Source organism: Kwoniella botswanensis, chromosome 3 (assembly GCF_036426115.1).
Source record: "Kwoniella botswanensis chromosome 3, complete sequence".
In the NCBI taxonomy this organism is placed as follows: Eukaryota; Fungi; Basidiomycota; class Tremellomycetes; order Tremellales; family Cryptococcaceae; genus Kwoniella; species Kwoniella botswanensis.
Window position 1 is genome coordinate 853,472 of NC_088601.1, and position 15,807 is coordinate 869,278.

Here is a 15,807-nt window from a genome sequence, read left to right on the forward strand (position 1 = left end):
GAAGATTATTTAAAGTCAATCGATAAATGAATGAATTTTGGATAGGAAGGAAACTTTCAAGCTATCGGGCGTGTCATTCATCTTCCGCCCTGTACATTCAGCATATACATTTGTGATATCAATCACTCCAATCGCCAAATTATTCATTCATAAAGAGGTTGGAACAAGTCGAACAGAATTAGAGATTCAATCTGACAATGGGCTCGACCCGGTCAGTTGATACCTTTACAAATTTCCCATCTTCAATACCCATCCCCAATTCTACGACTTGGGTGGACAAGATGGGTTCGAACGCCATAGCTGGACCCAGCTCAGAAGGAGCTCTACCTCGTAAGACATCTCGGGGATCAACGTACGTCAATATCTCAATTTTTGATCTCTTTTTCCCTGTCATGCCTCCTTCATAGATTGATACCAACTGAGTCGTGTAAAATGTGTATATTTGTAGTCCATCTCCTCCAAAATCACCTTCATCCGCACCACCTACACCATCAGTCATCGCTGTGACGCATCCCTCACAGTTCATACATACTCATCATCCTCGACGCGGTTCTTTAACACCATTAGGCTTAAACCTTATATCACCCGTCCCACCACATGTCAATCGCGATCGTAGCGGAAGTGGTAGTGGTAGTCAACCAACGACCTCGCGTAGTGTAGGATTTCAGCAGTCTTGGCCCAGCGCTGAATTCGGGCCAAATATCGCGGGAGGGGGATCGTTACTAGGTCAACGACGCGGTTCTGCGGCGAGTACAACATCCACCCTAACCCAATCTAGACCGCCTCAACAACCCGCTCATTCCTTCTACCCTCCCGATTGGAACCCCGGACGTCGACGTTCATCCCTTACTCCCTCCGGTCCGACACTTGCTGCTCCGTCGCCTACTCGAACGCACATCAGTGGGAAAACCTCCAGACCCGTGAGCAGCGATGGAAGTAACGGGAGCAACGGTACGCCCTCTTTACGTTCCAGACACAAAGCTCTTGGTACAGAGTCCGTTGCACCTGACTCGACATCGCCGTCATCTTTCGCCGCCTCTACGCCAGAGGGATATGCGAGAAGAGGTAGTCTACCTCACCTGGGGTACGGTGGATGGGCAGGACCAGGCCACCGGACTTGGAACCCTGTCTTGCCCCCTCCAAGGGGGAGTGTAGGTGAGAATCCGGCTGAGGAAATTCAATTACCCGATGAAGGGTTCAAGTTTGGTTCAGTCAGCGGTCATGCGAGTGGAAGTGGAAGCGGCACGTCACCTGCGACAGCTGCACTTCGCGCGGTCGACCTTTCGCCGAATAGCGGTAGAAGAGCTTCGATCAGGAAGAGAGACGAGATGGACGTGTTCGAGCAAGCAGAAGAAGCTGAAGCGGAAAGGCAAAGAAGAGCGTTCCTAGCTGCCACGTATGGTGAAGATGGAAAGAGAGCCAGAGAGAGGTTGAGTATAGGAGCTCAAGGCGGTCAGGGTCCACCCGGTCCGCCTGCTGGTGGATTACGACGACAGAGTCTGCTATTATGGGAACGAATGGGTATGGCGAAACAATCAAGTGATAGTGAGATAGGACCCAGTTCAGCCCCTCCTGTGCCCTCGCACTTGTTTCCTGCCAATGGGTTGTTGGCGGAAGGTGATCTCGCACAGCGTCGTGGGAGTTTACCAATTGCTATACCTGGTGGAGGACTCGGTCGAAGTGCGTCGAGACGCTCTGCTAGGGAACCCAAAAAGGACTCGCCTTCGATTGTCGTCAAGCAGGATCCAGAAGGAACAGCTGAAGAGGAGGAGAATGAGGATGAGGATGAACTGATGGACGAAGATGATGATGAATTGCAAGAAATGGGTGAAGATGGACAGGTGAGTACGAAGGTCAACGAGTTTTTTTTTTTTTTTTTTTTTTTTTTTTCATATCGCTTACGTTTCATTCTCTGCAGGACCTTGCCGCACCCCTTCGACCTCTACCACCATTATTACCGCTATCAGATCCTGGACCTCGCCTCCTACCTTCCACCTTGGCGTTGCACCGAGCGAATCATCTACTTCAATCGCGCAATCTACAGTCCGATCCCTTACCTCACCCGCTTCCTCCATCTTTACACCCTCCTGCGCCAGTTGACGTATCAGAGTTCGACATTGATTTCATCCTTGCCGGGTCACAAGCTCAACTAGGTGGTCAAGTGAAGAAAAAGAATACCCCAGTCGATATACTACGCACAGCCAGTTCACCCAATTTCCCACTTACTCCCGTGCTGAAACTGGGCGGTGACGACGAAGATACATTTGCCAAATTTGTGGGAGAATTCGATGACGAGTATGGAGGAAGAAGAGGAGAATGGACCTTCAGAGCTTGTGCAGCTCATCATCCTGGTTCTCTATCTCCGCGTGACCCACTGGATATCTCTACTGGACCTGGTCCCAAAGCCGAATGGGAATCGAGTGGTGCAGGTAAATACGAATTATTCCCCAATGGCGAGGTAAGATCGACAGTCACTGGACGTTCTTGGCGGGTCTATCGATTAGGTAATAGGGAGTATGAACTCGAGGAAGTCAAAGCAACTCCGGATCCGCACTCCAATCACAGTACTGCCTTATCACCTTCTGGCGCCCGCCTCGGTGGTGAACGGTATACACTAGCTGGCAAAAATGTTCATCGCGATCAAGGTGGTGTCAAATTGCCTCATTTCAACACCAGTAATCTGATGCAACCTCAGTATTCACAACCGTTTGCCACAGGTCGATCAAATTCCACTCTCCACTCTTCCAACTCGTACTCGGCTTCGCCTGCTACCGAACGAAAGGATCGGATGGACAGTGAAGCTTCTACTCTAACAATGACTCCCACTCTATCACAAACTACGCCTCTGAGCACGATGGCTGCCCTGGTGACCAAGAAGAAGAAACATACCACCGAGGATGACCCGAATCAGCAGCAAAGAGGATCAGTATCCAGCAAAGAGGATAAAACCAAAAGTAAAGGCTTGAACAGAGTGCGAAGTAAGGAAGCCGACCCCGACGGTAAAAAAGATAAATCCATTGGAGGAGTATTCAAGCGAGCTCTGAAGAGTTCTGGTTTGGGTGGTGGATCATCCACTTCGGACGAGAAGAAGGCCCAGCGCGAAGAAAGGGAGAGAGAAAGGGTTCAAGCCCACTCTTGGTCCGGTCAGTCGAATGTCACCCATCACAATACCTGGTTCAGCGGGAGTTCGAGAGGGCCTGACGGTTTACCTTATAAAGGCCAACTTCAAGTACATTCTCACCTTCAACACCAAGTTCCATCGAATGAAAATCGATCACGAATGACTTCGACTTCTACTCAGACGGCTTCAAGTAACAGCGCGACCAGTTCGAGCGATGGTGTACCTTGGTCATCTGGTGAACAACCTCGTAAAGCGGCTTCGTCAACGACCAGCGGAGAAGATGTACCTATGGCTTCATCTGAAGCTGCTAATGTGCCCAAATTTAGAGAAGGAAAAGCTTGGAATGGCGTACCGGATGAAGCTGTAGCTATGATCATACCATTGGAAGAGATGTCTTCTACTCGACCACCATTGAGCAACACCCATCAACCTACTTTGCACCCTTTCTTCCTGGAAGGGTCGAAACAGGCTTTATTGGTATGGTATATGCCTTTCAATGCGGAACATGACGATTACGATCAACAGAGACCCTCGACAGCATCTTCCAAAGCTTCAGTATCAGTATCGGACCAACCTTCCCAATCGTCACAATCACAATCATCCACTTTCACCCCAGGTACCACCCCAGGATCGTCAGCTCCAGTAGGATCATTACCGAAATTCCAAAAATTACTCAGGAGAAGAGCGAGTAAAGAGAATAATATGGTTAAAAAGGAATCCAACGCTTCGACCCTCCCTCACTCTCATGTCACCACACCTCAATTCGTATCATCACCCACAACTGCTAAACAGGCTGGGTCCTACACGAATAACACGTCGAGATTAAATGGCGAATTGTCGTTACCACCTTTACCGTTTAGGTCTTTCAGAGTGGTCGCTAAAGTCGTAGACGTTCAAGATCTGAAATCAGCTCCTGAAAATACTAATGCTAGTGGTAGCGGTCCCGGTCAGCCAGAATCATCGGCAAATAATAATTCGTCACCTTTTGAACAAGATAAAAACGTCTTCCTAAACCCGAACACCAATAACGATGGTCAAGGGAAGAATAACCTCAATGAGATATCACCATTTTCAGATGACGCCAAGACAGTTCAAGTTTCCCGAACGGGCAGATCAATGCCTACCGTTATAGCAGTCTGTCACTCTCGATCGCAAGGTGTTGAATTCGTATTGGAAGGTCTGGATAGATTGGGTTTATGTATAGGTGAATCTGCTTGGGGTCCAACTGGATATGAAGAATGGAGAGGAACGGGTTTGAGTGAGAAGGGAAGAGAATTGTTGGATATCCTCTGGGCGGGATGTACGGGCGTAATGGGTTTGTCTGCTTCATAAACGATTCAATCCTCTTTTTTTTCTTTTCTTTCATATCACATATTTATTGTTGTATTGTATCTTCGCGAACAGCTTTCTTTACACATTCACTCATCTAGAGATACTTAGTTAATTATTTCCTTGCCAATCAAACATACTCAATATATATAACTTCTTTTACTATTTTCTCGTGCTAGACTCAATTCCATATCAACATCAACATCAATTATCGATTGTTCTTCCCATATAGTGATCAAATGTTAAATATCGATCATTAAAAAAACGCAATGATGAATCAAATGCATAGATTATATCTTCAATACTATAAACATATGAAAATGTTCTGTAATGGTAGATTTATAAAATCAAACTCAGATTTGGCAATCCAGTACTGTCATGAGTCACAAGATTGTTACCAAAATTCGCGCAGTGTAGAATATACACGAGATATGGGTATTCAGATAACTGGCCGTGCTTAATATATACCAGTTCATCTGAATTCCATTCGTCTATCCTTCTTTCACCTCCTGGTCAAGCCTTTTCACGATCAGGTTGTGGGAGAAAGACTTGAATCATCGACCTTGACGAAGAACCGCTTCAGTGGCGATAGGGAAAAAAAAACTTTGGAAGGCGTTTGCATCTGTGAGGTGGTATACCATTTCCAATATAGGTTTATCGAAGTAGATTTGGATGGCTGAGGGAGAAAGAGGGGATGGTGAGCAGGTCTCGAACCTAGTCAATAGAAGTGGATCAGCAGATACTCGATGATAGCTCAAAGATGAGATCCGAAAATCAGGAAGCAATGCAGATGAAATCATTTCTCTTACGTACCTTCAATGCATGACAAGATGACAAAGTCTCGATACAAAATTCTACAGTGTTTCACTCCTACCACCATCGGAGCAAGTTATGAGAGCTACTATATATTCAAAAGTTACCATTGAGGCTGACTGAAGAACCGATCTTGGAGAGTGAATAGAGGTGATGACCCACAGATGACTGTATGACAGATGAAAAGTCAGCTCAATAAGGTTTACTCGCTAACATATGCCTTGGTATATCATTTCCCCCAGACCTTGAAGAAGTTCATAGGGAAGAGTGATCGATGTTAGTGAAGAAAGACAAGCTTACACTCGCACCTGCGATGAAGCAGTGATGTCTGGATTGGATGTGGAAACGACTTACAGCGTTGTCATGTTACAGCCCATACCATCAAGGTTTCAATCCGATCAGTTCTTTTATCAGCTAAGACCAAGCTGATAAGTACAACTTTGGTGTATCATGAAATGGGTTTCTAGTTGTTGATCTAGTATGGAACAGTGTCGGGATCATTGGTATGAAAGAAGAGCAGAAGACAGTCTATGCTCACCGAAAGCAACCCCAACATCTTTGACATCATACATCTTCCATCCAGCTTGGCTTGCGTTCTGATTGCCAATTCCATCGAAAAGACCTTTCAAGTCTCCGAATAGATCTAAGTTTGGTATCTATGTAGACTTGTGAGAGCGAACTGGACTTCTTGCTGAAAACAAGTCGGAAGGCTGTGAGTATGGAAGTCGAAGGTCCAATGCGCCAAATGAATAATGAGGTTCTCATTAGACAGAGTATGGTTTTTGAGGCTTGGGCATTTGCTATATGAGACTAACACAGCATAGACAGTATCACTGCTGTTATGGGTTGAACTTCAATTGAAGGTAGGGATGGCGTACCGCAGGTATTAGGCGAGGAAAGATGTGAAGAGGAGAGGGAGGACACGATGGTATTGACGCTATGGGCAGTCGTCGTGGATGGATGAATACAGGTTCTCTGTAACAAATCGGACCAAGATCACATATACCAATGAGTCTTATATATAGATATACCTGTCACAATCTATGCTAGCGTAATTGATCAGGCGAAGCGGTACTGTTCGGTACTGTACCTTCTGATGATACGACAACCATAAACTTTCAAGACTACCGTGCCATGATCACCAATGTAGCATGTTGACTGTACGTTTGCAAGAAATGTAAATCCCCATCTCCTACCTCGAATCTTCCTTCTCTACTAAAGCAATTGTTATATCATAACATCTTCTAGATCCATCACGGTATTAAGAGAATACATGCCCGACTGTTCTCCAATACTACAGACAACTTTCATTCATGTAAAGTAAGCTCTCTTGCCACCACTCCAATCTCCGTTTAGTCAACTTGCCACCAATTCACCTTTCTACTTCAGCCCTCATACATCATTTCTCAAGTCCAAATCGGTCGAAACATGTGATCATCTGCTTTGTGCAGCCTGTTCCTCTTGATCGTGCTTGCTTTAGATTCGAACCATGGGGAAACGGCGATGGAATCCAATTTCCCCTGGATCGGAGTCGATCATTCAGCTCCACTGGAGAGTCGCAAGTGCTAAACCACAGTTGAACAACGTAGATCAGAATCAATGTTGAAAGGAAGGAAGCTTGTGTTTTTGAGCCGAACAACGAGGCTTAGCGTTTGAGTTTTGATCTGCGTATTGGGCGTGTGGACACGGAGATGAAGACATACAGACAATCTCACCTGATCTGCCTCCGCTCTCCTGGCTAGCTCGGCCCTGCATGATGATGGTAAGAGAGAATAGTCGAATTTGCATTTGAATTTCAAATTCCAACCCTATTGGTGAATGCCACTTTCATCGATTTTTTGCCGAGGTTTTGTGGCGAATTATGGGTCATGTGATGCTTGAAACTTTATGTTGCTCGATATTTCAACGATGACAACATGCAAATGATATAGGTATGTATGTGATGACAGCCAATTAATGATGATATTAATGGATGATAGTGAATACTACATTGTAAGACGAAACTTGGGTATTTGCCATACACCCAAATTGACGTTTGGTGCAAATGATTCAAAGTGGGGGAGATTAAGGGTTTTGGATCGAAATTAAACTTACCATCAGAATCCAGCGTACAATACAGTAATTATCATTTAGCTCTAAGGCCACTCAATACTAAAACAACGCATTGACCACAGGTACCTCGAGGTACAGTCAAATACACAACATATACAAGGTATTTGATGCCAGGACCCTAAGCTTTGGTTGGAAGTTAGGGATATCCACCCCTAATGATTAGAAGCGTCACCTTACTACAACACCACACACTGTTATGGCATGTTCGGGAATGTAGTCAAGGTGAATCTGAAGATGAACATGAATGGACAGGCCTATCTCCCCGTTTCAAATGATCAGATCAAGTCTCCAAAGCCCATGTTGTAGCATAGTCTTGTCAACTACAGCGAACATCAATAATGTTGTGTAAGTCCAAGCCGTTTTCACCGTGTTAGTTTCCACCGTTCAGTACAGTATGTTGCATTTAAGACACGCTTGTCATCAGACTACAGGTTCTTCTAGTCCTTTCCATGAGGTATATTCCTTGTTCCGCACAGGATTTATGGAAGGGTTTCCGCGAGAATTTCTTCTTGAAGTGAATCGCATCTTTACATTCATAAGGACGTGAACTTTTTGACCGTACATACCTGAATTTTTACATTACATCGAAGACACTTCCGTATGTCGGACAAGTATGTATGGACGTGCATAACAAGTCAGGCGAGAAGCAAACACTGCAGATATACAAACATGCACAAAAACGACATACCGCCACAAACTCCCTTCCATCTCATCCAATTTCTATCCCATCAATAAAGACAATAACATGTTTCCATTCATTCATTCATTCATTCATCCATTCATCATTCATCATTCATCCTTGGTCGTGTACATCGTTATAGATCGTTAGATTTTCACTCAAGATGATTTAGAATAATATATGTATAAACAGTACACACTACCTTGATTTACCATTTCCTATCTCACCGCTACTTACCAGTTCCCCAATGCAAAGATCAATCAGCTAGCTGATGAAGTCGGCTTGATGACTACAATCATGGTAAGTGCACTCACCATACATTAATTCACCTTTCTTCTCTACACTGACTCTTCAGTACTCCTTCTCTTCGACTTCACCTTGACCTTCATCAGCAGGACCAGAAGATGGGTATCTTCCAGGACTACCAATTCCTGATGGTCGACTACCAGATTCCAACGCACTATCCAACGACATATCACCATCGATTTCGTCTGTACAGCCCATCGTACCATCAGCTACCATCCTCAAATTTTAGAACCTTAGTTAGACATACCTCTCTCCTCCTCGTGGAGGCTTGCACCACCTACCCGCCGCTGAGCCGTCATGCTTGATTCAGCTGGATGGATCTCCTCGCCCTCATCGTCATGTTCTTCACTATCACCCGTCCCTTGCTCCTCTTCGTTCACCTTTTTACCTCTACCTCTCCTCCTGATCCTATCGGCATAACGACATTGACCATCGATATGCCTTCGAGAACACTGGGCACAAGGTGTCTTGCCATCGCATCTCAACTTCCGCTGTCGACAGGGATAACAGGAGATCTGTTGTCTTTTAGGTCTTTTAGCAGGAGGATGATCCGAAGAACCAGGATGGGAGTGATGGAAAGCTCTGCCAAAGTAGTCGGATGCGGGAGGAGGATGGACCTTGTTTAGCGGTGTTGACACAGTAGGAGTGGGGATATTTGAAGAAGATTGGCTTTGTCGTCGGTGAGTCGCTGGTCGTTGTAGGGATGGATCGATCCTGAGGCTCTCATTCCGATATCGCGGTTGCTGATGATATACCTGAGGAGGTTGCGGAGGAGGAACATCGACTGTAGGATGAGGATGCACAGAGATTACTGGCTGTTGATATACTGTTTGTCGACGATCATGCATATTTATTCGGTGCCCTTGACAGAGAATGCCAGTCAGAGCAGTCCGAGATTATGTCACCTGAAGTATATTCAGTCCACTACTACTCACCTGCATCGGCCCCGCCAATACCTGTTCCGCTCAGCATGACACTCATAGCATCGTTATACCCCTCTTGATACCGAGCTATCTCAGATTGTGTCCACCCCGATCTATCACGCGAGGGTGTTCGAGCTTCAGTCATCCAACCTTCTGAGAGAGGCGCGCCAACTTGCTGATCAGTCAAGCGATGTTGAGAAGTATCTTCGATATATGCGTTATCCCTGGATGTAGCTGGAACTTGAGGCTGCGAGACGAAGCGAGACAAACCTTGAGACGGATAGGTAGCACTTCTATGCATCTCTTGTGGGTATGATCTTCGATCGAGCGGCCTTGGGTAGCTTGAATGGTCTTCATCGGTGATTCCCATAGGGAATTGCGGCCTGAGAGGAGATCTGCAAAGTCGAGTATACATGAGCGTCCAACCAAGTCCGTAACAGAGAGTGATGAGCTGTCAACTCACAGTACTTGTCCAATCGACGTTTCCGATAGATGAGGAAGACTGCGCTCATACCTCCGTGAGCTGTGCCCGTGGATGGTTTGAGGAGGGGAGGTGGGGCGACTGCGACTAGGGGGGAATGTCTGAACGTTCTGTCTAGGTGGGAGTGTGGGACGAACGATATCAGACGAGTGGAATGAATGCCGCTGTATTCGCAAGCTTGGTCGAATCGGATATCTACATCGAGGTGAGACTGACGGAGGTATGTCAGCTTGTTGATGCCGCTGGGGAGGGGAAGCGTTGGATCGTCTTGTTGTCGATATCATTACCGATTCTCGACCTCGTTGAGGTCTAACTGGATTGAGTGGTGGTGAACAGAGCTCAGATTGATTGAGTAGAGTGGATATCGAGGAAGGTAATCTGGGTCGAGGTGATACGATCTCTCGTTGAATTGACCGAGTTGGAGATGGAATGGGTGTGGCCAAATGATGTCGACCTGCTATTCGAAAGAAGGGACGATTGGTGTCACCGGAAGGCGGCTGGTTGTTCCCCTGCAATTGTGCGGTTGATGGAGTCGATGTAGGCCGAGAGTTGGAGGGGTTTAGAGCCTGCCGCTCGACCTCTGGAGAGTCTTCACTCTCTTGAGACATCGTGAGAGGAAGTCTGGTTTGAGGAGTCAGCTTCAGTTTCCATGTCGAGAAGACTGCTTGAAGTGAGTAAACTCACTTGAATGACAGAAATTGCAATAAGCGTTCTTCCTCAATGTCGGAAATTGGAAGTTTGGGTCAAGTTCTTTGTCTACTTGACCGATCTAGGAATAGGAAGGCACAGAGGTAAGTCAGCGTTGTTTGTTGCCATGCGGCAGAACAGAGGGGATTTTGAGCCCTTCATCAGGTAAAGATCCTTTCATCCGGAAACAAGAAAGCTGAATCAGGTTGTCCAGCCGGATGGCGAACAGAAGGCTTTCGGAGAAGACGCAAGGGAGAGAAGACTCACCTTGATCAGATAAAGCTTAACTTAGCCGTACCGAGTAAAAGGCTGGTGAGCGTTGTTGGTATTCTTGTTGCTGAGGAAAGAAAGCGAAGAGGAACAAGAGACAAAAGAGTTATGAATCAGCATTGAGCTGTATTTTCTAGAATATGGTAAATTTGTAAAAGAAGAACAGTGAAAAAAAGTATACAAAATAGGAAATATGTCTATCGTTGAACGCAGAAAGAAAGAGAGAGGGAAAGAGGTATATCTATATATATATTTATATGAATATGTATTTAGAGAGGGGATGCAAGTTATTTGTGGCTGATTTGACTTTTTTGCAGTGTGCTTGTACAGTATGACCACGAGTAGCAAGGAGGTGGTGGGTCTTAGCACATTGATGTATTCATGTCTTCCAGTTGACGTAAACCTCCTTTCAATCGATCCTTGGTCTTTTCACTATTTCCTTAGGTTGTTTTGCTTGATCCTTGATCATTGATGTTGAGTGACTCGGTGTGTGTGTTTGCTGACCTCTCTCTCGCCCCGCTCAAGTGTGTGAAAACGGATTGATCGTAGAAATTTCGGCTCACCTTAGACCCCGTATTTAAGCTTTTCTCTTTCCTTTTCAACGAGGGGTTTTGATCTCGACCTTGATTGCGATGCTGATATTGTTGTTGATGATCTTTCCACTTGCTATAGTGGATCATATGTGGTAGTCTAATCGGCCAGGTTTTGATACCGTGAGCTTTTGCGGAGTCAAGTTGAGATTTTTATGCTTCAATTCGACTTTCTTCAGTATGTATGAACGGAACCGAGCTGGGTTGGGTGGCAAAGAGAATAGATGTATGAACCGATGAGAATATTGAGTAACGTCTAGAAGAATGAATAAGGGAGGAACCAAGCGTCGGTGAAGTGACGAGTATTTGAGAGATAAAATAGGAAATCAGGAAATTTGTCTATGTATAAAGGTATCCTAGATCGGCTAAAAACCGCGTTGGTGTTCAGACAAGTACCTTTGTAGAAAAATCTGGAATATGTTGGAAGCAACGAGGAGAATGTCATATAGGTGAAGGAGGGGAAGAAGATGGAGAAATCAATGTATCAAGGCTGAAAAAGGATTTCCGTTCTTCTTTAGCGTCTTTATATAGTTTTTTTTTCTTTACCAATTCTCATGAATAGTCGATTTCATCATCTACTCCATATGGATTGGATTGCACAGCGTGATTCTTAAGAATGCTTTAATCTATCTATCGGATTTGAATCTATCCGTATGTAACGCCACTTGATGATGTATATTGATGATGATAGTCGAAATTGGTGAACTCCCCTTAGCCAGTGACGATCAATTTCGTTTTATTTTGCTGTTGATATTGTTATTGTTGTTGTTGTAGGTAAAACAGTACGTATGTAGAATGTTTTAACCGAGATATTCGCAAAATGCTGACGTCTTTAATTCGACTAAAATGGAAAAAAGGAGGCGTCAGGTAGTAACTGTAGAGAGGAGTGTATTATGATGGATCGTATGTGTTGATCTTGATTTGTTTTTGATGGTAACGAAGATAACTTTATAGCTCCGAATCTAAATGGAAGGGCGAAGCGATCTTAAAGGAGGAGTCAACAGAGCAGATAAGGTACAGGAGATACACTCAAGGAGAGGTAGCGAGTGGTATATCTGGAAATGACGTCTTGTTTCCTCCTTCCTCTTCGGTTCTCCGTGGGTCTTCGTGTCCAAACCTCATCAAAGCTGTGGGACGGTAGTCGTCGACCTTCCTTTAGTGTTTTGATATGTTACTGTCGTATGTGATTTAGACTGCTTCTTGCAATTTGAGATTGTAAGACCGCTTCTATTGTGCGTCATTCGAGTAACAGCTGTGGAGACGATATAGACCGTTTTCGACAAAGGTATCAAAGTCGGATTGTAGATCTTTCAGAAGGGATGTGACAAGCGGGTGGTTCGGCTATGTATGTGTCTTTATTTAGGCATAAAGGACTTCTTTCTAGTAATTTTAGGAAACGAGAGATCTACGCCTGGTGTTATAGGAGGAAAAGCACAGTCGTAATCTAAAAGCTATGATCCATTCACCATCACCATCCCCATCAAAGAGGAATTTGCAATGTCTGTCCATCAAAAATTTCCGGTTGACTGGACCTGTCTGGATACGATTGGAATGGAATGGTCTAGATGATGTCAATCTGCTTCGATCGTTGTCGGAAGTGGTAGGGAGCTGGCTGGGAGCGACATACCGAACAACTCCTCAAATATCCGCTGCACTCGGAAAGTGGCGTGTGTGATCGACGACAAGGATCACCTCTCATCTAAGTTACTGTACCGTGTATAGCCTGTTATGAAACGTCCTCTCGGTAGCAAATCTCACAAAGGAATATCACGTCCGTTCACTAACGAGGTACAGCCATCATGTCTCGGAATACGCTCCTTGTTCCTTGCTTGCTCATCATAACATCTCACTCTGCATATGTCAACTCTGTTAGATTGATCAGATCATCAATTCCGTAATCCTATTCTGAAACGGAACTAAGAGTGGGGAGATGGACATGAACCAGTTCGGGAATGTTCCATGTGGGACTCAAAGTGGGGGGGTTGACGAGTACCACTCATCCTTGGTTGCATTCCTTGTCGAATGTCTATCGATTCTATACATCTCGAAAGGGAATATACTCGTCAACCTCGCTTGGTCTGTCCAAAAACACCCTCCTGTCAAAACCACAAAATGGTATGACCGGAGCTTGTCTATAAACTTCCCACTTGACCGAAGAGGGATCGAATCTAAATTTGATGATAACAAAGGAGGTCATTGCGATTTTGATGGGATCGTTGATATGGTACAGTAGGGAATGTTTAACCCTTGGACCTTAAGCTAAAACAAGGATGTTAGGGTCCTGTTCACCTTACAACTTCTAAGTCCGTCTGAGATGATCGGTCATGGAACCTCATGCAATGATCCGCCCGGTCTCTGACGTCAACACGTCCTTTCCGTCTTGAACATCCGTTTCTCCCACTCAAGAGAGATTGATTAAACCTTGTCAACTATCATCTTACGCCCTCTTTCTCAACGGCGATACAATACAGCTCCAAGAGAATATAGCACTATAGTCGATCATGTATAAAGTACCTTTCTGATACAAAGCAACTTTTCAGTGGAGTCAATCAATGTCATTGGAACGCATTGACCGTCATCAGCTGAAAAAGATCCGTGCGTGGCCAAGCAACCATACACGACTGACTACTCTCCGCGGCAGTTGAAAAGCCACGAAAAGGTACATTCATCAGTGGCTGATACAACAGCGACATGGCACTACTACTATATGCATATCCTTTAATATGAACCATGGAAACGGTACTGTAATGGATTAGATCAGGAAGTAAGGGAAATGTAATGATGTGGAAATGAAGACTATGGGTGGTATATTCGGAATTTGACTTCGGTGGCAAGAAGTTTCCCTTGCCACCTATGGAGATACAGTGAGTTAATGTAGACCTACAAAAGTACACTCACCTTACCATCATCCGTCCTTAGATATATGCAGGTACATCATCCCCAGGCATATGATACATTCGATCGTCGTTCATACCGAAAGACAAGAGTTTATAGTGTGAATAAATTGATCAACTAAAATTCGCGTTTAATCACATTCAAGATCGACTCCACGATTCCCTGTTCGTCTCTCATCTCAAACAACCTGTACCAGACTCGCCATTCAGCCCTCATGCCATCAACTACCTTATCACCCCTCAGAATGATTGTCATTTATTAATCAAGACCATCGGAAACATGTCTTTCTTCTCATTCAGCTAAAAACTCGGGATTGCGGCTAAGAGAGTGACTGTGGCGGACTGATCAAGGGGTTGGTATGGTAGTGTGGTATGATAAGTATTATATCATATTTTTTCAAGCAGTCCATACTGGTGCTGTCAGTCGGTCATCACAGTCTCACAAGGGTAGAGTCATAGATACTTAATTCAATTCAATGGAGTTTTTACCACTGTCAACCGGACATTCAGGATGTTGAGCATCAGTGAAGAAGATTTGGCGGATCCTGTAAATATCTGGAATCAATACCCGTTAAGCACAGAATCTCGACTTATTCTACCGCGTTCCTTCACGAACCTTTGACCTACGATGCTAGGTTCGTGACCGTATTTGTATCCTTATACCTCTTGGTGCTCATCAACTCTTCCCGCAACCTTTCGCTGATTGCTCGCCAACACTTCATAATAGCGAGGTCCTCCTGCTCTCTTACCACACTCAGTGAACGTGTGGCAAACCCTAATCTCAAGCTTCCATATCACAACTCTCGGGTGGACTCACCACCAGTAGTAACGAATCGCTCGATCGCTGGAATTGGGGAGACAAATGTTACAAGACCACAAGACGGGAGTACATTTGATAAGAGATGAAGCTATTTAGCTTCAATGATGGAAGATCAAGTGAGTATCAGATTCGTTTTTCTCCCTCAAGAAGAATCTCACTCATCCTACCCTTTACCAGTTCTGCAATCGAACGAATGATTCTCTTGATCTTCAGCGCAACTTCGAATATTTGAGATATCATAGGCAGCCTAGGGTTCTGTAGACTACTGTATTTTACCTGGTAAGTGCTGTGTCATACTGTATATTCTCATCAACCCATATCCTTGCCACCTTCATCCGCTCTTCATCAGGCTCTTAATTCGCTTTCTGCATTCACTGATCTTCATCGCTTCCAGTATCTCGTCCAGTTCGACAGTATCTTCGCCCAATCTCCTCATCCTACTTCGTGAACCCACCTTGGCCATCCCCAGTGGGCATATATGGAAGACACTGAACGGTATTCTACAATCCTCTTGAGATGAAAGACCCCTTGTGTTTATTGTTTCATCTATCCTTTCACTTGGTACATATCCAGTATGTCGAATGCGATATCTACACTGATTGCTCCTTTCAACACAAGCAATCGGTGGCCACCTAGTCTAAAGTTAGGCTAGGTGTGGGGAAGTTGAAGATCCAGTGAGTTAGTACTGTATCCTATCTCACGAATCACGACAAATACCTTCTCATCTTGCTTCTCGTGCGCAGATAGCATGTATAGGTATACTAATGTCAAACATGTCTCCA

The 15,807-nt window shown here is 44.9% G+C and overlaps 2 protein-coding genes across 2 annotated transcripts; one reads left to right on the forward strand and one right to left on the reverse strand.

The window, feature by feature from the left end:
• Positions 1-197: 197 nt before the first annotated feature.
• On the forward strand, positions 198-4,453 carry L199_008206 (uncharacterized protein; the record flags this gene model as incomplete). Its single annotated transcript, XM_064893888.1, has 3 exons — positions 198-352; positions 449-1,841; positions 1,919-4,453. 3 exons carry the CDS (start codon positions 198-200, stop codon positions 4,451-4,453), a joined length of 4,083 nt encoding a protein of 1,360 aa, XP_064749960.1.
• Positions 4,454-8,405: 3,952 nt separating this feature from the next.
• On the reverse strand, positions 8,406-10,372 carry L199_008207 (uncharacterized protein; the record flags this gene model as incomplete). The annotated part of the gene is made up of 6 exons (XM_064893889.1): positions 8,406-8,545; positions 8,608-9,222; positions 9,296-9,458; positions 9,554-9,678; positions 9,747-9,975; positions 10,052-10,372. The coding sequence occupies 6 exons, from the start codon at positions 10,370-10,372 to the stop codon at positions 8,406-8,408; spliced, it is 1,593 nt and encodes a 530-aa protein (XP_064749961.1).
• Positions 10,373-15,807: the final 5,435 nt, after the last annotated feature.